The sequence below is a fragment of the Girardinichthys multiradiatus genome, chromosome 1, assembly GCF_021462225.1.
Source record: "Girardinichthys multiradiatus isolate DD_20200921_A chromosome 1, DD_fGirMul_XY1, whole genome shotgun sequence".
NCBI classification, from domain to species: Eukaryota; Metazoa; Chordata; class Actinopteri; order Cyprinodontiformes; family Goodeidae; genus Girardinichthys; species Girardinichthys multiradiatus.
The window spans coordinates 18,553,960-18,580,239 of NC_061794.1; the positions used below are offsets into that span (position 1 = coordinate 18,553,960).

The following is a 26,280-nucleotide window of genomic DNA, read 5'->3' on the forward strand; positions in this document are numbered from 1 at the left end:
AAATTACTGATTACTCCCATTCATCTTTAAGTTCTCATTTCAAATAATTTTCTTCAGGCAAGTCAGATTACAGATACAGCACCTAACATAAATATTCATTCGCAGCTACAACTATTTTACTTGAATTTTGTGTGATTAAAACAAGGCAAAGTAGCTCGTAATTGTCCAGTGGAAGGAAAATCCTACAGAGTTTAAACAAAGTTTTCAAATAAAAATTCAGAAATGTGATATCTATATGAATTGTTCATCTACACTCACCGGCCACTTTATTAAGTACACATGTCCAACTGTTCGTTAAGGCAAATTTCTAATCAGCCAATCACAGGGCAGCAACTCAATGCATTTAGGCATGTAGACATGGTCAAGACAATCTGCTGAAGTTCAAACCGAGCATCAGAATGAGGAAGAAAGGTGATTTAAGTGACTTTAAACGTGGCATGGCTGTTGGTGCCAGACGGGCTGGTTTGAGTATTTCAGAAACTGCTGATCTACTGGGATTTTCATGCACTGCCATCTCTAGGGTTTACAGACAATGGTCCGAAAAAGAGAAAATATCCAGTTCTGTGGGCTCAAATGTCTTGTTGATGCCAGAGGTCAGAGGAGAATGACCAGACTGGTTCGAGCTGATAAAAAGGCAACAGTAACTCAAATAACCACTCGTTACAACCAAGGCATGCAGAAGAGCATCTCTGAACACACAACACGTCAAACCTTGAGGCGGATGGGCTACAGCAGCAGAAGACCACACCGGGTGCCACTCCTGTCAGCTAAGAACAAGAAACTGAAGCTACAATTCACACAGGCTCACCAAACTTGGACAATAAATGATGGGAAAAACGTTGCTTGGTCTGATGAGACCCGATTTCTGCTGCGACATTCAGATGGTGGGGTCAGAATTTGGCGTCAACAACATGAAAGCATGGATCCATCCTGCCTTGTATCAACGGGTCAGGATGGTGGTGATGGTGTAATGGTGTGGGGGATATTTTCTTGGCACACTTTGGGCCTCTTAGTACCAATTGAGCATCGTGTCAACGCCACAGCCTACCTGAATATTGTTGCTGACCATGTCCATCCCTTTATGACCACAGTGTACCCATCTTCTGATGGTTACTTCCAGCAGGATAACGCACCATGTCATAAAGCACCAATCATCTCTGACTGGTTTCTTGAACATGACAATGAGTTCACTGGACTCAAATGGCCTCCACAGTCACCAGATCTCAATCCAATAGAGCACCTTTGGGATGTGGTGGAACAGGAGATTCACATCATTAATGTGCAGCCAACAAATCTGCAGCATCTGTGTGATGCTATCATGTCAATATGGACCAAACTCTCTGAGGAATGTTTCCAGTACCTTGTTGAATCAATGCCAGGAAGGATTAAGGCAGTTCTGAGGGCAAAAGGGGGCCCAACCCAATAGTAGCAAGGTGTACCTAATAAAGTGGCCGGTGAGTGTATATCATATCTGTTTAGTCCTGTCCCCAGACTTTTGGGAATTCCTCCCAACCTGCTTTGCACATCAAGAGACAAAAATATTTGCTCATTCTTCTTTGCAAAATATCTAGAACTCATATCTAAAACTTTCATGTTAAGTTTTGATAAAAAATCTTAATTTATTTATTTAGGTCTTGACTAGGCCATTCTTTAACATAAAAATGCTATGATCTAAATTTTCCACTGTAGCCTTGGCTGTATTTACCAGGGTCCATTGGCCAGCAGGAAGCTGAACCTTCACCCCATTTCAAGTCTTTTGCACCCACTAACAGACTTTCTTCCAGAATTATCCCATATTTAGCTCAATTTACATTATCTTTCCATCAACTGTCACCAGCTTCCTCTCCTTGCTGAAGAAAATTATCCCCACAGCATGATGCTGGCAGCACCATGTATCACCCTGGGGATGGTGTGACCAGGTTCATGGGGACTGTTATAAATAGGTTGAAGTATGTCACCCTCTTCCACATTATTGCTGTGTGTACCCTACATGGCCATGTATGTGTCCTGATCACTCCACTTCACAGCAAGAAGCCTCTTTGTGGTATGAATGCACAGTGAATTTCAATGCAAAGTTTCCTTTGAGCTTGACAAGATTCTGCCACAGCAAAACTGTTAGTCAAAACAGCAGGTCAGAGGGGAGGTGAAAACCATATGCTAGAGGCCTTTCATTCAAAACAGATAGACTCTGAACGCAGCACGGATAGAGAATATAAAAATGCCCTTCATAAATCCTCTGATTATTGTATCCTTTAGTATGTTTTTTCTAAACTTTTCTCCTTCTAAAGCTTCTGTTCTTGACATTATTGTAAAAAATAGCGAAGCCTAAACTTTTTAAAAGGCTCTCCAACCTCTGCTTGCCCCTACCTCCAGTTCACCATTCTCCGCAGCATCGTGGAGGGGTGTCCCTCCCCAGTTGTCAGTGACAATCTCTCCACCGTGCAGCAGCAGCCAGCTGAGAACCTTCGCATGGCCACGGCTGGCTGCAAAGTGCATGGCCGTCGCACCGTCACTGTCCCTGTCTGCCAGGCTGATGTCTGTGAAACTCATCTACAGGTTGACAGGATGAGAACATAAGTTACTGGTATTCAGTGATTTACTGTAAGGGTAAATGAGAAGATCTTGTCAAAAAAAGAAAGGGAAAAGTCATATTTTTCAACTAAAACATGCTGGTTTGTAAATAATTTGTAAAGATCTGATCTGCAAATATCAACTCACCAGCCAGACAATGACAGTGTTGTGGCCCATCTGAGCAGCAGCGTGCAGAGGCGTCATCCCGTCATTGGCTCTGATGCTCGGATCTGCCCCGCAGTCCTTGACCAGGTATTGGACAACCTCCAAATGACCTTCCTGGCAGGTCAGGTAGAGCGGCGTGGCACCATTCTTAGTTTGGGAGTTGACAACACTGCACGTAAATAAAACCACAAGGCATGAGGATCACAGATACACTGAAAACAAGCCTGATTAATGTTGCTATATTTAAACTAGAATCAGAGCTCAAACAAGTCATTACAAGGTATAACAAGGGTTTAGACAGGATTGCCCTCTGAAGGAGACTCTGATATGATACTCCATGAGAATGCAGGTTTTGTGAAGGGCTTTTTTAAAAGAAAAATTACACTTTGAGAAACTGCAGTAAGTTTGTGTTGAAGCACTTTTCAGATATAAACATATAAAAAAGCATGAGTGGATTTTACACGAGAGATATTTAAGATGAAACACTACAGGTGAAAACAATGGAGACCACCACAGATGCTATCACACACACAGAGGCAGAGGGAGCCTCTCGAACCTTAGTTCCTGTTGGTACCCACTCTATCCAGCTGCTGACATACAGGTCCTTCTCAAAAAATTAGCATATTGTGATAAAGTTCATTATTTTCCATAATGTCATGATGAAAATTTAACATTCATATATTTTAGATTCATTGCACACTAACTGAAATATTTCAGGTCTTTCATTGTCTTAATACGGATGATTTTGGCATACAGCTCATGAAAACCCAAAATTCCTATCTCACAAAATTAGCATATCATTAAAAGGGTCTCTAAACGAGCTATGAACCTAATCATCTGAATCAACGAGTTAACTCTAAACACCTGCAAAAGATTCCTGAGGCCTTTAAAACGCCCAGCCTGGTTCATCACTCAAAACCCCAATCATGGGTAAGACTGCCGACCTGACTGCTGTCCAGAAGGCCACTATTGACACCCTCAAGCAAGAGGGTAAGACACAGAAAGAAATTTCTGAACGAATAGGCTGTTCCCAGAGTGCTGTATCAAGGCACCTCAGTGGGAAGTCTGTGGGAAGGAAAAAGTGTGGCAGAAAACGCTGCACAATGAGAAGAGGTGACCGGACCCTGAGGAAGATTGTGAAGAAGGGCCGATTCCAGACCTTGAGGGACCTGCGGAACCAGTGGACTGAGTCTGGAGTAGAAACATCCAGAGCCACCGTGCACAGGCGTGTGCAAGAAATGGGCTACAGGTGCCGCATTCCCCAGTCCTGGGCTACAGAGAAGCAGCACTGGACTGTTGCTCAGTGGTCCAAAGTACTTTTTTCGGATGAAAGCAAATTCTGCATGTCATTCGGAAATCAAGGTCAGAGTCTGCCAGAGTCTGGAGGAAGACTGGGGAGAAGGAAATGCCAAAATGCCAGAAGTCCAGTGTCAAGTACCCACAGTCAGTGATGGTCTGGGGTGCCGTGTCAGCTGCTGGTGTTGATCCACTGTGTTTTATCAAGGGCAGGGTCAATGCAGCTAGCTATCAGGAGATTTTGGAGCACTTCATGCTTCCATCTGCTGAAAAGCTTTATGGAGATGAAGATTTCATTTTTCAGTACGACCTGGCACCTGCTCACAGTGCCAAAACCACTGGTAAATGGTTTACTGACCATGGTATCACTGTGCTCAATTGGCCTGCCAACTCCCCTGACCTGAACCCCATAGAGAATCTGTGGGATATTGTGAAGAGAACGTTGAGAGACTCAAGACCCAACACTCTGGATGAGCTAAAGGCCGCTATCTAAGCATCCTGGGCCTCCATAAGACCTCAGTGCCACAGGCTGATTGCCTCCATGCCACGCCGCATTGAAGCAGTCATTTCTGCAAAAGGATTCCCGACCAAGTATTGAGTGCATAACTGTACATGATTATTTGAAGGTTGACGTTTTTTTGTATTAAAAACACTTTTCTTTTATTGGTCGGATGAAATATGCTAATTTTGTGAGATAGGAATTTTGGGTTTTCATGAGCTGTATGCCAAAATCATCCATATTAAGACAATAAAAGACCTGAAATATTTCAGTTAGTGTGCAATGAGTCTAAAATACATGAATGTTAAATTTTCATCATTACATTATAGAAAATAATGAACTTTATCACAATATGCTAATTTTTTGAGAAGGACCTGTACTCACACAACTGAAGACACACCTCATAATGTTGACAACTTAATTTAGTAAATAAACTGTTTTGATTATTTGGGGTTTTTGGCATGGCCAATGACCCGGGTCATGACAGTTGCCTCCAGGTTTACCACCAGGTTTTCCACCAGGACTCCTGTATTTAGCTCCATCCATTTTCCCATCACCTCTAACCAGCTTCCATCTCTCAGTTGAAGAACAGTATCCCCAGGGCGTGATGCTCCCGCCACCATGATTCACAGTGGGGATGGTTCGGGCCATTATGGTCTCCTTAGACAAGAACACCTTTTTCCACATTCCACATGCTAACGGCAAACAGGACTTCTTATGGCTCTAACAAACCTCTGAGACCTTCACATAGGTAGACTCTTTTTACTAATTAGGTGGATTTTGAAAGCAATTAGTTGCACTGGATTTTATTTAAGGGTATCAGGGTAAACGGAGCCAATTCATATAAAAAAAATTAATTATTTTCAAATTTGTATTACTACTTTTTGTTGGTCTACCACATAAAGTCCTAATAAAACCTACTTGTAGCATGCCACAATTTTAAAGAGATTAAAGGATATGACTACATCTGCAAACCACTGGTTCAGATCTTTTGATTAATGAGATTCATATTGGCTGACATAATTTGCGGACCTTTAGAGGCTGTCATCAAATCCTCAGGTAGATGGCTTATATCCTTGGTTGTCACTCTGTTGTCACAACTAAATGTTTGAGTATTAACGCTGATGTATCAGTGCTTTATAGGACAGTGATTGCAAGTCACATTTTATTTCATCAAACAACAACTTGGGGAATGTGAGAAAAGTGTGTTTTCTCGTTGTTCCAGTAGTTCGGTGTATTTCAGGCACAGCCCTTGGTAGGAAAAGGCTTTTCAACAGGCAATCACTATTTTTAGCTTCAGCTTTAAATGAGTACACACGGTCTGACCGTAGGAGCAAAATACCTTTTTCTGTTCCTAAAACTAGACAAGCAGGCATGCATTATTGAATCTCCCTCACTGTTATTTTTTTTCCCAAAGGTCCTTAGCCCTGCTCTAAAAGCAAAACTTTATCTAATCCTCACGTCCCTCCTTGTCCCAGATATTCTCTATCACAGTGGGAGGCCATGGAGTAAACGAGTACTTCCCAACTAAATCCCATATGGTCGTACTTTATTTGGACTCTGACAAATGAGCAATGAGTCTCTTAAGAGGATTATCAGTCCACTAGCTTTGCCTGACTCACGACGTGCCTACCTAGGAGTTGCCAGTGGGGAAGTGGAACTGAGCCGCTAGCATGCACAAGAATGCTAAAGGGCTATGTTTTGCCTTTGCAGGATTTGGCTCATTAATGCTTATGCAGGCTGCCGTTAAAGCATGCCAAACCAATTCTTTTTATAATCAGTTAAGTTTATTCAGATCTACAAAAGACCAAGACATACTATCTCCTAGAAGTAAACAAACGTTACAGGCCTGTTTGAATGATTAAGTGAAAAGTTCCAAGTAAAAACAATTAGATGATAAATATTTCAACACAAGAGGAAGTAGTCTGTGTTTCTGTCATCAGGATGTGAGCATGTTAATAAATCTTTCATTGGTGTAACTAAAGTGGGCTTCGCTCACATAGTCATGCTTTTCTTAGAAGGAGAAAAGTTTTTTTTTTTAATTAGTTCAACTCACAAACCTCGCCGTAGACTGTGCTAAAGGTCACATACTAAAACAACCAGGAACATACTCCTCAAAGTGGAGAGGCTTAGACAGTAAAGAGGTGCTTCTGGAGAACGGGTGTAGATTTCAAAGGGTTAGAAAAGCAATTACCCTATTCTCTGACAGAAGGTACACCACTTCAGCAGCCACTGCAAAGAAAACATCCTGCACTAGTCAGAGACATATGATATATTTCCATTTCAGCTCCAGTAAGCATTTTGCCTTGGTAATAGCCTGCCCACTGTACCTTTCTTTTCCACAGCCACAAAGAACCAAGGTCATCTTCATTACAAGTAATGTAATTGATGTCCTACTAATCCCCCCCCTGGCTAATGACGGCTATGACATCCTATGTGTTTCCCCTTTTTAAATGATGAATGATGTAGAAAAAATACATGTCCTTTTGCAACATGTGCATCTTACACGTGTTTAGACTGCATTGTGTAAATCAGTGGTGTTTGACTATAGTCACTGATATTCCTCATCTGAGCTATAGATTCAAATCAAAAATACCAGATAAAATGTCTTATTCAATGTCAAACGAGTTGGATTCAAAGGTTTTCTAAAATATAGAAGTTATTCAAGTCAGGCAACAATGACCATAGCAAAGCAAGTGCCATGCACAGAGATCAGCTGACAAGACAACACTAAGTGGCTACTGATGAGCCAGCAGTGAAGAAAGGCCACCTGTTTCAGCCGCTAAATGCACTCTATAAAGTTAGACACATTCAGTCCTAATTATTGTACAATGTAGTCAAACCTTGTAGATCGTTAATTGCCAACTGGTAAGAAAAAAAACTATATTTCTAAGGAAGTCCTCTGATTGCATCAAGTTGTTGACTTTTGCATAATGACGCCAAACATCAACAAAATACATATGTTGTTGTATAAAACAATCACATATCATTTAATTTGTGGCTGCTTGTGCGTGGGATGTTCTACGTGTATATGTATACTTTTATCCAACCATGGTCTCTACACCAGAAAGTTTTCAGTAATGCCATGTCATATTGTATTTCTTTGGTTTAAACCTCTTGTTGTGAAGGACAAACGGGGCTTGTATCCAGGTTGCACCAAGAACTAAACAGAAAGATTATAGAGGAAAGAGTTTATGAAATAAACTACCTAAAGTCAGAAGCAGCTTTGAGTACTTACCATAACAATGAAACATAATTAACACTACACTAACTGCATCTTGTTTATTAAAATGTTTTTTAATAAAATCACATCTTCTTCACCACTTAGTTCGATTTTGATAGAGCTTTAGATGGCTAACTCTGTATGATCTCAGAGTGGTGCCCTTTAAACTTCAGGTTGGAATGATCTACAGGCCAAAGATCTTAATCCACACTAATTGATTACGTAAGATTTCTGCAGCTTCCCACTTACTATCTCTCTCCTCAAGTCTTTCACCATCATTCATTCATTCACACTTTTGTGTATTGAGGCTATCAGCACAGGAACAGCACATTAGGCTATTTTTTAGATCACTGAGAAAGAATGGTGGGCAAAATGCTCATTCTGGGGTGATTCATAAATCTTAAACAAAAATATCTGGAAAAAGAAACCCAATCACCCACTCTGCAACACCACCGCCTGTATCCAATATCACTGTGATTGCATGACAGAAAAATATTGCATTAGTTTATACTAAATGTTTTATTAAGAAAGGGGGTCTGATGGGGGTCCCCACTGCAACTAAATATTTGTGTGTGCATTTAATTTAAATTCAATCATTTTAGGAGGTGTACAGATATAAGATTTTGAGACAAAATTGCAATCTCTAATTCTGTAAAACTACATGTTTATAAAAATTCATGAAATTTGGACTTCGCCTCAAGTCATATTTTAGCAAATACACTGGGCAAATACTTGGCGAATACCTGAACAAAAAAAAGGTTACACACTTGAAATTTGCTTCATGAAAAGTGAATGAAGTTCAATATCCCTGAGTTCAAAAAAATGTCACATCCAGGTTTCACTTACATTTCAAGTTCAGTGAAAACGTATTTGCCCTCTTACACAATTCTTCTGTCTTTCTTTTTTGCAGTTTTTAAATGATGATTTTTATTAAGAAAAAATAGCTATACAAACAAACCTGACACCCCTCCCCCCCAACATACACACATACATACACACACACACACACACACACACACCACACACACATACACTGTAAATCATGAACTACTGTATTTTTGGATTTCCTTAGAATAGCCACACCCAGGCCTAATTAGTGCCAGACATGTAGAAACAGGAAGTCACTTAAATACAAACTGTCTTACAACACAGATATGCAGACATTGATGAACAGATAAGAAATAAGGTCACTGACATCCATCAGTCTGGAAAGGACTGAGAAAGCGATTATTACTTCAAGAGATCACTGTCGACTCATCCAGGAGCCTCAAGGGAGTCAGTTGGGGTCAGTGTTTATGATTTAACAATAAAGAAATGGGGGCGTAGCGTGTGGAGTGGTGGTAGACTAGGCGTCCCAATATACTGAGGCTCTTAGACCTGGACTCAGCTGTCTGGGGTTCAGTTCCCAACCTTGAGACTTTTGCTGCACCCTTCTCTCTCAACATGTTTCCTGTATAATTACTGTCAATGACGACTACTAGCATCACAGAAAAAGAAGAGACTGAGAAGCAACTATATCCATTAGAGAGTTCCAAGTTGAAAATCACTGCTGATCAAAAAGAACATGAAAGAAGAAAGAACATCTCATATTTGCCAAATAGGTATATTGATAATCCCCAAGACTTTAGGGGAAATAGTCTGGTGAGACAAGAGTGGAACATTTCTTCTGGTGCTACTAACTGGTGATACTAACACAGCATTTCAGAAACATAACATTATAATGACAGCCAAACATTGTGGTAGTGGGGGGTGGTCTAAGGCTGCTTTTGTGTCTGGACATGAATCTCATTGACAGGTTTGTGGCTGTTCATGCTCAAAAACTCTTCAATGTGGCTGAATTTAAATAATTCTGCAACCAAGAGTGGGTCAAACATCTTCCACTGCGATATAAAAAGCTCACAACACAAAGGCTTAATGGCAGTTGTTGCAGCCAAGGATGGCACAACCAGTTCCTTTTTAACATTGGTCTGTGTGGTTTTGGATAGCTTTTTCTGTTCAAGAAATGAAATCATTTGAAAACTCTATTTTGCATTTTTTCTGATTATCTCAGTGTTAATTTGAAATGACTTTGGTCATCTAAAACCTGTAAGTGTGAAAAAAAGTGAACACAGAAGAAATCTGTAATCGGGTAAATACATTTCACAACCCAATACAAATACAGTAATTACTGCAGTCCAAACATTTTTTCTAGAAATTGCTTTCAAGAACCGAGCAATGATATCTTTGTGAGATTTGTTGTCTTTAAGCTGCCATGGTATGGTCATAAGTCTAAATGTAATCCCAAAAACAGAAAATGCCACAAAGACATTGCTTGTTTACTGTGAGTGTATGTACTTTTATGCCCTGCTGTCACACTCTCATTATGTTACACAATAATTAGGCTGCTTATTACAAATGCAATGATGTAACCAAGCCAGTCCATATAATCTTTATGATCTTTCAGGTAGAAATCAAACAGCAATAACACTTAAAGTACAGGGATATGCGTTTGCACATTATATTGAAGCCAGAATATTGAATTTATCTCCACTATACGTTCAAGGCCAGAGACTAGTAAGCGGCTCCTCTGTACAAATGGATTTGTTTCCCTCATTATCTTATCACCATTTTGCTGCTTCTGTGTGTCGCCGTAGAGAAGATGGTAAACAGCAGTGGTGGGAGGGGCGGGGCAGAGGACCAAATGGGGCCAAGCTACCAGGGAGCTGCAATGTCCCTGAAGAGCAATACATTTTCAGCAGGTATGTACCCGTCCGGGGTGCATCCATACAATATTGGAGGTACAAAGCGCAACACTACCTGCTTTATCCTTCTGACCCCATCAGTCTCAATACAGCTGTAGTAAAGGTTCCTATTTTGTTTTATTGTATTAGATATATGGAATAAGAAGCCTTGATTTTAAAGGCTTATTATTTCCCAATTTCTCAATAACCAGAGAGCTTTGATAAAGTAATACTGATCCAAAAAGCAACAGTCAGGTTACTGAAAATGTCCTGCAAGTACAAATGAATTTAATTATTCTTTCATAATTCATTATAACTGAATACATTTTGCACTTCAAATATTCAAGGTTTCAATCACAGTAAAGATTTGATTATCAACATATCAACAATGCCTGTTCTATTTAAACATAAAAGCTTAGCAGTAGGGATATAGCAATCAACTGGCCAGTGAGCAAAATCAGCCGATCTTCCCGGGATTGGCTCTGATCATTAAACAGCAGGCAGAATGCTATAAAGGGATTGATTAGGGATATTATCCCGATTTATGCTTCAGTGCATTAGTAGGGATAGTTTAGTATTTTCTTGATTTTTATTGGGATTCAAATTACTATCTCTATCAAGGCTCCTGCTATCAAATGACCTACTGCCTTTTTTCTTTAATAGTTCAATGTTTAGAATATTTAATTTCTGGATTAAAAGAAGATGAAAACAAATCAGTTTGTGTGTTTTATAATCCTTAAGAAGAAAGTGCAGTTGGACAAAATAGTTGGAGCAGGTGCGACCTCAAAGAAAACTGGAAATCTGGTATTTGCCAGGAAAAGCCTGATTAGTACATATCATGTTTCAAGTTCTAGATCCAGTCTGATGTTCAAGAAACCAGAATCACCAAAACAGCTTAGACCGCCAAGTAAAACATTACTGTTAGGTGCTCAGTAAATAAATTATTATCGCTTTTGTCAGTCTATGCCTCAATGAATGAGCCAAAAAATATAAACCTGGTTCCCAAAGCTGTTTTGGTTAGTTGAGGCAATTTTCCTGGAGGTGACAACTGTATGCAATGACCTTTTATGCAACCGACTTGTTTAAACAGAATTAAACAACCCCCTGCTTTTTCTTCCTGTTAAAAGGGATTTTTCCTTTCCACTGTCGCTATACGCATGCTCAGTATGAGGTATTGCTGCAAAGTCATTGCAAGCAACAGCCTTTGAGTGCTGCAAGTCATTGACTCAATGCTGGGTTTCCTTGGATACAGACCTGGGTCTCCTGTTAAAGGCCTGCTTTGTTTGACTGCACAGATTGGACTGGCTCTAAAACTTCAGCCACTGATTTAAACCAACTTAATGAGGTGGTGAGATCATACATCAGTTTCTGTGAGGACATCTGTGTGCAGACCAAGACTTTCTGCATATACAGTAACAACAAACCTTGGTTCACGTCTTATCTGAGGCAGCTGCGCACCAATAAGGAAGAGGCTTACAGTAGTAGGTACCGGATACTGTATAAGCAGGCCAGGAACAAACTGACCAAGGAGATCAAAGAGGCGAAGAGAAGCTACAGTGAAAATCTAAAGAAATGTTTCTCACATGGAGACACTTCTGCTGTTTGGAATGGTTTGAAAAACCTGACTGCCTACAGGAGCCATTCCCCCAACCCGGAGCAGAATCCTCGCCTGGTAAATCAGCTGAATGGCTCCTACTGCAGGTATGAAAAGCAGCAGTTCACACCTCAACCCAACTCCTCCACATCCCATTCAGACACAGATTCTTGCCGTACACCAACCACCACCCTACCTTCAGACCCCCTGCCTACACACCAGGATCGTGTTTGGGGACTTCAGCTCGGCCTTCAACATTATCAACCCAGACATCCTCCACCAGACGCTTATCAAGTTCAAAGTTACGCCCTCCACCTGTCAGTTGGTCACCAGCTTCCTGAAGGACCGGCAGCAGCAGGTGAGACCTGGGGACCATCTTCTCCCGCACAAGAATCATCAGCACCGGTGCCCCCCAGGGGTTTGTTCTCTCCCCACTCCTCTTCTCCATCTACACAAATGACTGGACTTCAGTAGACCCGTCTGTGACTGCACTTCAGTGGACCCGTCTTGCAGAAGACACCACTGTAATTGGACTGATTCAGGACAGTGATGAGTCTGCATATAGAGAAGAAGTGGATCGGCTGGTACAATGGTGTGGACAAAACCACCTGGAACTTAACCCACTCAACACTGTGGAGATGATGGTGGACTTTCGGAGACACCAGCCCCACACTCCCCCCTCACCATCCTCAACAACACTATGTTTGCTGTGGACAACTTCCGGTTCCTAGGAACCACCATTTCCCCAAACCTGAGATGGTCCTCACACATAGACAATGTTTGGAAGAAGGCCCAACAGAGACTGTACTTCCTGAGGCAACTCAAAAAGTACAACCTTCCACAGGAGCTGCTGGTCATCCTCTACACTGCCATAATTCAGTCTGTCCCGCAGGCTGTTTCTCTGATGAACACTTGACAGTCAGAGTTCCAGAACAACACCATGCATATTTGACGGTTCTCACATTATATTTTTTGTAAAGTCAGTTGTGTATATATGCACATTTAAAATAGATATCCTTTCTTTCCACTGTTATATATACCAAAATAAAAATCCTCACTGAGAGCAAAGTGTACCGGAGTCAAATTCCTTGTTTGTCTGATTCTGATAGAAAAACAATTTAACCAATTTGAATAATAAACTGAAATTGACTGCACTGTTTGATAGTTATGGTTAATAGGAATGTATGTACCTGACTTGAAATCTGTATGATTCGATTGAATTGACTTTGTAAAGTGCCTTGAGACGACATGTGTTGTGAATTGACGCTATATAAATAAAACTGAATTGAATTTACTTTAATTAGGTTTAACTATAATTAAGGGTGTGGTTCCTCTGTGAGTGGCGAACGCTGTGTCTGCTGCAGTGGGCCACAACTGTCTGATCAAAATTGTCTCAGCATATAGTCTATGATAATGACATATCTTTTTTTAAAAAGGGGGAATTTCTTTAAGGGTATTCTGTGGATATAACAAGATAAACCAGGCTATCACAGAAAATTCAGTAACTCACTGCAGACAAGTTCATGCACGGCACTGACTGTTGATAATGTCGAGATATATGAGACTTTGAATGTACAAGTCTACACAGATCTAACTATGATTAGTTTTCATATAAGAAATACTTCCATTTCCTTGACAAATATCAATTGACCTGATAGACTAATGCTGTATATCATAACTTATGATGGTCCTTTACTAGTTTAAGGTGACCAAAAGGTGAAGAAAATATGCCCTGGAAACTAGAGATACACCAAGAAATTTCACTCACACAGAGGTTACTGTTTTAGTAATGTTAACTGTGCTAATCTAAGATGCTAAAGCCAGTTTAAAATGATTAACTGTAATTATTTAGTGTTTGTTTCAAAATAAAAGTAAAATCCTGTTATGTAGTTACTCTCCTTACTAAAACATACACAATGACATGTTCATTACATGTTAAAAATATAAATAGGTGATGACCACTCACACCAGGAGGGCTAGAAAAAGCATTTATAACGCTCTACTCTCTACTATAAATTACAATATAAGCAACATATTGTCTGTTATTTATTTTTAAACATAATCAGGTTTCCACATTTAAAAAGCTTGTTTAACAGAATCATTTGGCAAGGTATCAGCCTCTGTGTGGGTCCCACACACTGCCAGGTGAGCTACACATTTCTACCTTATTTTAATGTGTCTGACAAACAAACTAGCAACTGATTTTTAAGGAAAAATGAAATATTGGGGATAAACAGTCTTAAGGCCTTAGATATTATAAATGTTGTTATTGTGCTTCTGTGGTTACAGTTTACATCATTAATGCAGAAGTAACTGTTCACAGTAGGTGGGATTACAGTAGGACACAGTGGGAAAATTAACTACTAAGAAGTAACAAACACATAAACGTACAGAATATAATGAAAGGCAACAAAGGAAATGGTTAATATAAAGGAATAGAACATTTTAAGAGCTTATTATATGTAAGCATAATATTTAATTCAAAAAGCATATTTAGCTAAAATTTGGGGAATTATTTGGAGCGTTGCTGTATTTGTATAGCAGCTTGATCCTGTAAACAAACTAATTTGTAGCCTCTGCTAAAAATATCTCTGAAATCCTTCACATTACCCAGATTAAGTCACTACAGATAAGGGCAAACAGGCAACCTCTAAGTCAGACGGCACCTGGCGTAAAAGATGTTTTCAATGCTGTAAAGATAAGTCTTACTTTGGGCTGTGTCCCAGTAACAGTCGGAGAGACGCCAGGTCTCCCTTGGCAGCAGCATAATGAACAGGTAGGGCTCCTGTATCGGTGGAGGCCCCGGGATCCACCTCACCACTCTTCAGCAGCCATTCGGTGATCTCGTGGTGACTGAAGCGACACGCAAGGTGGAGAACTGTGGCTCCAGAGCTGTCCCTATCCTGCAAGTCAAACCAGATGGACCAAACTGAAAAAGATTTGCACTCACACACTTTCCTTTTTTAAATTCAGAACATAATCTCTCTGTGGAACCACGTAAAATTAGTTGATCAAAGTACATTTGTTAGAAAAACTGAAACCAGCCGACTATAAAATTTCTCGTTACTAAAATCAGATTTAATTGTCTAGCAGTAAAAAGAAGTGTTCTTCAAGCTGAGGAAGCAGATGAAAAAAAGAATGTAATATTTTATTTGCTTTACAGAATTAGTCCAGCCCCTCTCCTGTTCCAATTAAAATTCTTTCTGGCCTTGGACTGGTCAGACCCGTTATTTCTACATTGTTTGGCACAAGTTTACTACAACAGGGCAGTAAACAAAGGCTCATTTGAACATTCTCACTCAAGCAGAATTGGTTCACATATTGTATTTGTCTGTTGATTTATTTTTTAAATGTAACATGTGTTATGGTTTGCCAGATACAGGACCCCAGAATGCAGACCAGAAGGCAGCATGACGATAAGTGTAAAAGATTTTAATGACAAAAAACAAAAACTCACTCACAGCAGGAGGCAGGAACAAAACAACGGACGGGCAGGCGAGACAGGCATGGCATGATCCGAAAATAAGACTTGAGCATCAAAACTTGACATGAGCATGAAAGTGAAAAATGTTTCCGCGAAGACTAAACAGAACAGGTGTGTATAAATGGAGCATGGTACAGGTGGAGCAACAAAACTGATTAACATGGTGCAGGTGAACCAAATAAACTTAATTGACAGAACAAAACGTGACTGGAGCAAAACAGAGACTCTTGAACACAAACTAGAAAAACATGAAGCAAAAGCATAACCAGATCCGAAAACCAAACTTGACAAAATATGAACAAGATGACAAAACAAAAGCATGAGTCAAAACCTCAACTGTGAAAAACATAAGAAACCTGAAACCAAACACCAAACAACCCTACATCATGACAACATGTTAAATATCCCACATTGGATTTAAACCTGGTACTTCATTTTACATCGCTACCACTTGTTACTCATTTGTGAATTTCTTCTGCAGATACAGCATATTTAACTGACTGGGCTTTGCACAGATTTCACCACTGTGCTGTCTTGTTTCACTGCTTGTTCTATGTCTGATTTGAATTTCCCTACTATTTCCAGATTCTCAATCTCTGGAGCACCCTTGGTTTTGTTCATTTACATGTTCTTCTTATCTGCAGTGGTTCTCTTTGTAAACACTGCCACAAATAATGAAGTACATTTGTGAATCAACTCTAAGCTTCTGGTTCTATGTCAAAACTATGGTGGTTTTCAGAAAGTATTTATCCTATTTACAGATTCATTCCAATTAGTTTTTTTTGTCACACTCAAATGTTTCAGATCATTAAATACATTTTAATATTTAACAATGATAACCTGAAAATCCAAAATGTTGTTTTCAAATAATGATTTCATTTTTTGAGTAAAAACATTAATCAAACCAACCGGCTCCTATGTGAAAAAGTAATTCCCCCCGTAAAAGTAGAAACTGGTTGTGCCCCCATTGGCAGCAACAATTGCCATCAAGCATTTGCAATTACTAGCAATGAGTCTTTTACATCACAGAGAAGTTTAGCTACACTGAAGGATTTATCAGCATTAATTGCCTGTTTATGGTCATGACCCAACATCTCAATCAAAATTAAGTCCAGACTTTGACAAGGCCACTCCAGAACCTTAATTTTCTTTTAAGACATTCAGAAGAAGACTTGTGAGTGTTCTTTGGATTGCTGCCCTGCTGCATAACCCCAGTGTGTTTCATCTTACAGTCACAATCTGATCTCCTTCAGGATTTTCCAGGGGAGAGCAGAATTCATAGTTCCATTGGTTGCAGGAAGATGTCCTGCCGAAGTAAAGCATCCTAAAAACATCAAACTACCACCACCGTGTTTTACTGTATGTATGATAACATTTTTCTAAAATGCTCTGTTAATTTTACGCCAGATGTAATAGTACGCCCTCCAAAATCTTCCACTTTTTACTTGTCTGTCCACAGAACATTTTACCAAAGGTGTTGGGGATCATAAAAAGTTTTTTTAGTAAATGTGGGCCTTTGTGTTGTTTTTGCTCAATGGTGGTGTTTGACTTGCAACTCTCTAATGCAGGCCATTTTTGCCCAATCTCGTTTTTATAGTTGAACCATGAACACTGACCTTAACTGAGGGAAGTGAAGTCTGCAGTGCTTCAAGTGGTTTTATGGGTTTATTTGTCACGTACTGAATAAGTCTTCATTATGGTTGGCTAGCTACTCCAGGGAAAGTTTACTAATATTTCATATTTTCTCTATTTTTGGATAATGGCTCTCGCTGTGTGATGATTGCCAGTGAGTTTGTTTCACATTTGTTCTAGCACAATGTGTTGCCTTTTGAGATCTTTTAGCCTACTTCATGTTACCAGACAGGTTCTGTTTAAGTGATTTCTTGATCATACAGGTCTGGCAGTAATCAGGCCTGGGTGTGGCTACTGAACCAATAATAATTTTGTTATTCACAAATTCATGATTTAACAAGAAGAGAAATTATATTTTCACATAGAGCCAGGTTGGTCTGGATATCAACATTTAAAATCAACATTTCAAAGAAATTCAAATGTTGAAATTGCATAGTAGATTTACTGTGATTATCTTTGTTTGATATTCAAACTTGATTCGTGAGCTGAAACATTTAAGTTTGGCAAAAAAAGCAAACAGAGAAGAAATGTATAAATGTGCGAAATACTTTCTCATGTTACTGCAATACTAGATCTCTTCATCACATGAAAACAACCTGCAGCAAGGTCTGCATGCAAATAATACGTTCAGAAATAAATACAGGGTTATATTTATATGAAAGAAAATCAAGAAATGGATGAATATCTGATGGCCACATTTAATGTCAATTTAGAAGAAAATTTGGCAAATAAATCCTGAAAAGCCTCAAAAAATGTCAAGGAAGGGAGTCACAACCAACATCAGGAGTCAATAATGGCACAGAAGTGAAAGTCAGATAGATAGCCAATCTGATAAACTTTTCAGGTAAGGATCTTGTAAATAGCAAAGGCCAGTAAAGGTCAGTGGTCAAATAATAACGTCATAAAGGAAACGTAGGGCCAAGTAGTAGATGTGAAAAAAAAACATAATAAATAGAGACTACTAAGGAGTCTTAAAGGTCATTAATGAAGAATAGTACTAGAGAGTAGGGCTACAAATAAGGAATATTTTGCTAACTGATTAATCTGTTGACTATTTTTTCGACTAAGTGATTAAGATTTTTTTTTACAGAATTTTAACCAGGTGAAGCTAAAGCTATTCCAGTTGAGGAGTTTTGGATAAAGCACATTTACAAACAAAGAAGGATCTTCATGTTAAATGCAAAATGTATTAATTGTTTGTTCAGTTTTAGCTTAATCGCTGCTCTGGGTGGGTTGTTCTTTCAGCAAATGGCATGTTCTAGAGTCAGTATACTACAGTTAATGATTATTCAATCACTACTTTTCATGCCCATTTGCTATACATTTCCTGCAAGAACCAGCATGCTTAGAAAGAGCCATGTGTTTAGGATGAATGAACACATGGCTAACGTTAATCTTAAGGGTTTGATGGTGTTAATGTCCCCCCCCCCCAGTCTTTGAAATACTATTCACTACTAAACTGTGCCACAACATTTAGTGAAAGTCACTGGAAACACAAGCTGGATCTCTTTATTGAGTGGGATTAATTTGCATGTACTGGAAACACATGATGTAACTAAGTCAGCATAGGGTTTAATTCATCATGTGAGGGTTTAACCATAGTAGTGCCAAGCACCCTTCTATAATTCGCATTAACTGAGCTGACGTTATGTTTTTGTGACCCTGATTGGACACTGCCTGTGCTGTATAAGGGATATTAAGTATGCAAATTAACCTTTGCATATCTCATCACCATGGTAACATCAGACTTTGCAGGTAGGTAAGGTTTAATCAGAAAAAGACGGTAGTATTTAATGCACTTCTAATCCTGAATGTATGCACAGTGCCACCTGAAAGTATTCAAACCCTTTACTTTTTCCACATTTTGTTACAAGACAGACATATTCTACAACTGATCTTAACATAGCATATGTTTCACATAGCATATTTCCCACAATGTAAATTTTCTTTTAACAAATTCTAACCTTTTTGTATTTTTTTTATTTTATTTTAACATTTAAAGATAATAGATATATAAGTACAGTATAAAAGCTATAGCACTAAAAATGGAGCTCAGATGCATCTAATTTCCACTGATTATCTTTGAGATGTTTCTACAACTCGATGGGAGTCCACCTGTGGTAAACTGAGATGGTTGGACATGATTTGGAATGGATCACAGCTGTCTATATAAGGTCCAACTGTTCACCATGCATGTCAGAGCAAAAACAAACCAATGAAATCAAAGGAATCGTCTGCAGACCTGCCAGCTTAGACTGTGTCAAAGCACAAACCTCGGTAAGGATAAAAAAAAAAAAACCTCAGCAGTATTGAAAAGCACTGGTGTCTACATTATTCAGAAATGAAAGATGTTTAGAACCACCATGATCCTCTCTAGATCTGGCAGCCCAACTAAACAGAATCAGGGAAGAAAGGCCTTGGGCAGTGAGTTGACCAAGAACCCAATGATCACTAATGTGGAACTCTGATGTTCCCTTGTATAGAACAGAGAACAGAGAACCTTAGGTTAACCTTTGCTAAAACACTACACCAATCAGACCTTCACAGTAGAATGGCCAGATGGAAGTCCTAAAAAGGCACATTCTAACCACTTATTTTTACCTAAATGTACCTCAGAGACTGTCAGACCAAGAACAACAAACTGGTCTAATGAGACCAAAATAAAACTTTTCAGCATAAACCATATACGTGTCATGTCTAGAGAAAATAAGGCACTGCTCAATACCAGGATCCCTATTGAGAAGAATAAAAGAACATGCAGAGCTTGTAGAGACAAAACCATGAGGACTTGAAGCAGTCTGTGAAACAAGTTTTGTCTTACAATAAAACTTTACTTGAGTCGGTTCAAAGTAGACTGGTACCAAGAACAGTTTAGATCTGTATAGCCAGTTTTCCTGTTAATGACAACTTTTTGAAGAAGACTGGCATTATTGGTAGTTATCTTTTGTAATAACCAAACAACTGATTGATCAGTAGTTCCTTCAATATGAGGACAGAGATGGTTTTATAGTTTAGGAATATCAGGCTTTGCATGTCATAATTCGGTTTGGATACGTTTTTATGGTAGCAAAAAGGAAAACTCTCATACACATCAACACAAAGCACTCTAACACTTGAAACAAAGTGTCCTGAATCCATGGTTCTCAAACTGATACAGGGACCATTGGTGGTACTTATACTGCCTTTATTGGTAATCAATATAGTATAGTATATATCAATAATTGTGTAAGATAAATTGGCTGTGATGTAGTGCTAATGAGCTCCAACAGCCATAAAGATGAATTGTTCATGCTTCATTAGATCCTTCTCAAAATCAGTGCAGTGGAAAAAATCCCCCAAATTCCCAGTATGAACTGAAGCAGATTACAATAAACCGGGAGCAAGCCCTGGTTGCTTCCTATGCAGTGGCCTATTTGCTATTGATGGTGGTACTTGGTATGGGAATTAACCTACCCAGCTTAAGTGAGTTCCGTTTCCAAGTTAGAAAACCAAGAAGATTTGTTATAATATATGTTCAGTGTCCAGAGTAATTACTAATAATCATAGAAACGTATAGCATGTTTCTCTGCAGCTGTACGTTCAAACCTTAGTAACATGTTTGCTAAAGGAGACTAAATAGTGTGTGAACGTTTTAATAAGATACAGATCATAATAATTGCCAATGAACAGTTTTACTGTTGCTATCACTAATTTTAAAATAGAGGGGAGCCATATTGGATTCTGACGTTAGGTTTGGGTCTGAAACTTCTGACTTTCCTACATGGAACTTGACTTGAGATCAGGATTATCAGTTAATTTTTCCAACTTACGAAAATTTTGAAATGTTATCTTCAAAGTAACACCAATCATGCAATGCCAACAGCTTTTCCAAATAACGGTGTTCTACTGTTTTTTTCCTCTAACAAGAGGTTTGAGAACCATTGTCCTTCATAACACTGAACGTGCATTGTAGGGCGGTCTATAGAGTGGTTAAGTCTCTTATTAGCTATTAATTCTACCTATTTTAGCAACATGTTGTCCTTTTGTCACTTGAATAATGGTAAATATCTATAGCGTTAATGCCTGTCCAGAATAAACAGCACAGGTGTTTCGGGTTACTCACCTCCGGCTGACACCCCCCCTGGGTCAGCAGCCACTGTAAGCAGGCCAGGTTACCCGTGGCCGCCGCATCATGCGCCGGGCTGGCCCCGTTGCTTGCCAGGCAGTTTCCCTGCAGCCCTGCGTCCTCCACCAGAAAACGCAGGCAGGTCAGCTTCCCGGCCCGGGCTGCGTGGTGGACCGGCGAAGCCCCCAAGACATCCTTCACGTCGCTGTTGAGAATCTTCGCCGCTAAGAGCGTTTTGAGCGTCTGCACGTCCCCCTGCCTGGCTGCCAGCAGCGTCATGTCGCCCTCCACCACCATGGCTGCAGGTTGCTGCGGGTTAGGCGACTCCTTTCCTCGGTTGCCTACTTCGACCACCCCGCACCCCGGACTGAGTTCACCGGGTGGACAGGCTTCTGATCATGTCAGTCACCGGGTTAATTCTGTGGCCAAGATTAGTTATTGCTCCATGGGTCTTTATAGAACGATGGTGAGCAGCGGAATCCGTTCCAGAAATAAATATTTAACATATTTTTCTGCTGAAAAATACCTCACCACATTCTACCGTATTTATAAATAAACTAACCCCAGTTTACCTGAACGAATTATCCACTTGAGCCTTGTCTGACAAGCAGGATTTTTCTGAACACCTCTTGCACAAGACCTTCTAAATCGTATAAACTATTTATATTTTGTGTGTTTACTTTTTCTTCCAGGTTAATGTCTCCTATCATGCGGCTCGAAGAGTCCTGGTGTTTTTTCTTCTTCTAGCAGATGGCGACATGGGACGGAGCGCCTGATAAATAATCCAGCAAGGGGAGGACCGCTGAGCCTGTATCAAGTTGCTGCTCACTGAAAATCGGCTCACAAATTAAAGGAGCAGTACGCACAAGCTGCTGGAAGTTCAGTAATTTCCGTGCAGCTCATTAGATAAAGGTATTGCACTAGGTATCTGTCTACCTATACCTAAAAATGTTAATTTGAGACTGGTGTTATTGAAAAAGCAACCAGTGTCGTTTGTGAAACCCCACCAGCATAGATGTTGCATTAAGATGTTGAACACCTGCGGCTTGCACATTGTACAGTTCCATCTGGTGGCCCAACTAGTTCTGAAAGCTGTAATTGTTTGTCATTAGTTGCCACATTAACATAATTAACGTATTGTTGTAGAAGGTAAAAGTAAAAAGGTTCAATCATTTGGCATTATTAATAACTCTAGTATTTGCCAACGTTTTCGTTCTGCCCCATCCATTTACATTGATGCAATATCTTCCAATAAAATTGTTTTAATGAAATTCAGATATTTTTATTTTGTATTTCTTTGCTTTTTAGCACTTTTACTTTGTAGCTTTATAATTCATTTGACTTACAAAGAACCCAGAACTCGTTTCCTCTTATTAAATGATACCCTCACCAGCCACTATAGACCACATCGAGCTATTTACTGTTATGCACAATGGGATTAAGGAATATGACATTTACAGGAGAACAGTATTTTATTTGCAGATGAAGTACTGTCCTATTGTTTTCAGTTAGTAAGTATTACTGTGATTTAAAGTGCCATACCTTACAATCTTCCCACAATTTATTGTAAAGTAACATGTTATTTTGTACAGTATTGCTGTGAATACCATAGCGTTACTGTGAAAATCACTAACTCTGCAGTTGCAGACTATAGATTAATTCAGATGTAATAAAATGTTATGAATATAGTTATTTTACTGTAAATCAACAAAAAACGCTTACAGTGTAGAATGAGCTAGTGATGAAGAGGATATTTGCATATTTTCTTTAACCTTGATCAGACATATTATACTTCTTCACATTTGAATTGTCTTCATTAGTATACAAATTAATACTAGTGATGTGCAGCCTGGCTTAACTTTTAATTTACCAGTCATCACTTTGGTAACATTGCCAAAGTATAGAGCACAGCCCTAACCTTTTATTTCTAATAAGTTTTACTTCAGTGAAATATTTCCAAGTCATTGTAAGCAAATCAGAACTCTAAATTGCAGAGGTTGGTACCGAAATATAACATTTAGATATAATCCATACATCTAAATGTGCTTATTGCAGGTCTATGTTTAATAGTTTAACTCCCAACCAGGCCTCAAATGATGTTAAACATTCAGTAAGTTTATTTAAAAATAGTTATGTTGCTTTAAAATATGTGCCACATAAACATGGATTTATTCGCAAGAACCAACCTTGATCTATGGGACACATCAGTGGATTTCTACAATTTTTAGCCATAGCTGCAACTGCAGTACTAAACTGTCGTACTTTTCATTACCAAATGGTGGCAGAAAAGCTTCATGTTCTAAAGTGCACCTGTAGTCTCCACCTGTAAAGGTGTTTGAGAATCAAGTCCTTAATTTAGCTTCTAATAATCCGTATTAACCGTTTCACACATGGCTTATATAGGAGCAAACTAAGAGAACGTCAGTAAAAGGTGTTGCCTCTAACAGTGATTCCAAACTGTTTTCTTTCTGACCCAAAAACTAACTGTGAAAACGATCTGTGACCCTGACAAGCAGTACTGTCAGTAGATCCATTAAACAAGGATATATATAACAATACGCACGCCGCTAATAGCCATTGTATCGTTTCATATATGTATACACACAGTTTTATCAATCTCTTGTCTCTTTAAAAGGGTTTTTACTATTATCATTTTCGCTATTTGCGTTAGGATCTAAAAACCGCACATTTGATTTGCGACTCCTGGGAGGTCTTGAGACCACCTTTGGGAACCTATGATATCTATCAGTTTTAAAACCTATTTAATTTTCCACCAGAATGGAATCATCTTGCTCCCTTCAGTTAGTTGAGACTTTCTCAAATGTTAAAACATTACATCGGCGAAACGTGTGCAAAATTAGAGCCATTTTGCTAACATTTCAGTCTCTTTGCCTGTCTCTTGTATGTGATTATTGATAAATTGCGGTGGACTTTTAAAACAACAACATCTTTCCAGTGTCACTTGCATGCGCCCTCCTATGAGTGTCAGATTAGTCTGATTGATTTTTCCGCTAAAGCTGCTTCCGTGGGATGCGGGTGGGTGGGGTTACAGGCTCGTGCCTGGCGCGTGTCTCCTTCTCCCATCTGTTGCACAGCTCCAACTGTCATAGACACCGCGCGCCAGTTTACAGGGAACGGGGAAATTCCCACGAGCGGTCTGGTTGTTACAATTCCCCAGAGGAAGTGGGCAATAATGGACGTCCAACAGGCTATAAAGGGCGCGACAAGATGCACCCGAGAACAGAATATCAAATAGGACATGTAATTATACAGTAATATTACGACATGCTTAGTTGTTTCTGTTGTTTTTCGCAGCCTTTTTAGTTGAATTAACGTGCTTACAGCAGTTAGATACCAGCACCGCTCCCATACCAATTAAAAATAAACTTTTCATGCTACTTTTGTTCCTTGGATAGATTTGTGTATTGTGCATAGCCTATTTTGCACAAATAGAAAAGTAAAAATGTGTACATACAGTTTATTCCTATATGGATCTACCTGTTAGATTTTATAAAATATTCTTCTATTTCTTATTGTTATTATTGTTGTATTTAATTTATTTATCTCTGTGCCTTTATAATATTCTATTCTATTTTATCATATTATTGTGTATTTTCACCCCAAAATAAGCTTTCTCTTACTATAAATCCGAAGTAAAATCCTTTTTTAAGTAAAGACCAATAATGAAATCTTCCATCAAGTTCAAAGTGTTTTTTTTCTATTGGCGTATATGATATTGTATTGTTACTTTAACAGTCAAACCCTGTCTCTTAAAGCAGATAATATTGAATCAAGCGTTATTTTTTAGGCAAGCCTTGTCTATGGTGCAGCTGTAGTCTTTGATTGCTGCTGTAACACAGGGTTTAATCGAGTGTTGTTAATCGCGGAGTCTGTTCCCAGCGTTTCTCAGTCAAGAGCTAAATCCCTATTGAACTAGAAAAAAAGGAGGGGGTGGTGGGGGCTGTCAACGGTTTTTTTCCCTCCGCCTGGGAAAGTTGGGATATTTCTCGCACGCGTCAGGCGTGCGACTGTTATTCAAATTGGACTCATTTACTCAGCGCGTGGGCCCCATATCTATTGTATGTTCACATCTGCTGCTGCGCGGGAACATTCAAATCAGGAGGCACGCAGCTCAAGTTCAGGCCTCTTAAGCGTCAACGATCCATGTGCTAGTTTATGATTGTGGCATAAAGTCTTTCAAAAACGTCTCTAAATCCATAATCTAAGTACATAACTTTATATCGGTTATACAAGAAGTTTAAAATTTTGCAGACATACAGTATTGCTATTTCAGCATTTAAACTAGGGCATTGAATCTGTCATTAGTATAAGAAAACAACGAAATAATTGTTTTAAATATTACACGTTTGTTTTTATTTTTATTTTATAAGTGTGCCAAAGTGTCCTAGTATTAAAATTGCGTTTGAAATCTATAGAACTACTGCAGATCAGCTTCTGGCGCCTGGTCTGTGGGTGGCAAGCAATCATTGCTTTTACATGGGTAAACTGAGGCGCGAGCAAACAGACGGCCATCAGCGTAGGAGTAATAGGTTTTTATGATTTCATCTGCAACATGCATTGTATTAGGGTTTATTGTAGCCTATATAATCCATGTAAATCTATGATGACTGAAATAAGAAGACTTAAGACATTTACATGTAACTTCGTTTTGAAGAAGAGATGATAAGAGTGTGAGGCCAAGATTGAAAGATAACTGTTTTTAATACAATTGCATTGAAAACCTCATCTTCCATGAAACTGCAAACGTTTAGTTGTATTTTAATGAACACTCTACAACATCCCACTAACGTGTTTTGCTTCAAAAAAGAAAGCACGCCACACAAAACAAGCTTTATTGAGTAGTTAAAAGAAGAAACACACACAAGAGAGAAGTATTCTTTATTCGTACATTTCCTTCCTTCCTTCATTCCTCCCTCTTTTCAAATTCATGATCATATTTCAGTATGAATTGGAGCTGTTTGTCTTGTAAG

The 26,280-nt window shown here is 39.1% G+C and overlaps 1 protein-coding gene across 6 annotated transcripts in view; it reads right to left on the reverse strand.

Annotated features, from left to right (window-relative positions):
- espn (espin) overlaps positions 1-22,006 on the reverse strand; it is a 60,869-nt gene extending 38,863 nt beyond the window's left edge. For 2 of the 6 annotated variants that reach the window (XM_047370329.1, XM_047370320.1), the window contains exons 1-4: positions 21,287-21,994; positions 14,778-14,971; positions 2,719-2,905; positions 2,368-2,550 (exon numbers count right to left, since the gene is read on the reverse strand). In XM_047370329.1, the coding sequence (XP_047226285.1) occupies positions 2,368-2,550; positions 2,719-2,905; positions 14,778-14,971; positions 21,287-21,586 (864 nt within the window). In that variant the 5' untranslated portion in view covers positions 21,587-21,994. Of the gene's footprint in view, positions 1-2,367; positions 2,551-2,718; positions 2,906-14,777; positions 14,972-21,286 lie in introns of all 6 variants that reach the window. The other 4 variants (XM_047370336.1, XM_047370363.1, XM_047370347.1 and 1 more) reach the window with 4 other exon arrangements.
- Positions 22,007-26,280: the final 4,274 nt, after the last annotated feature.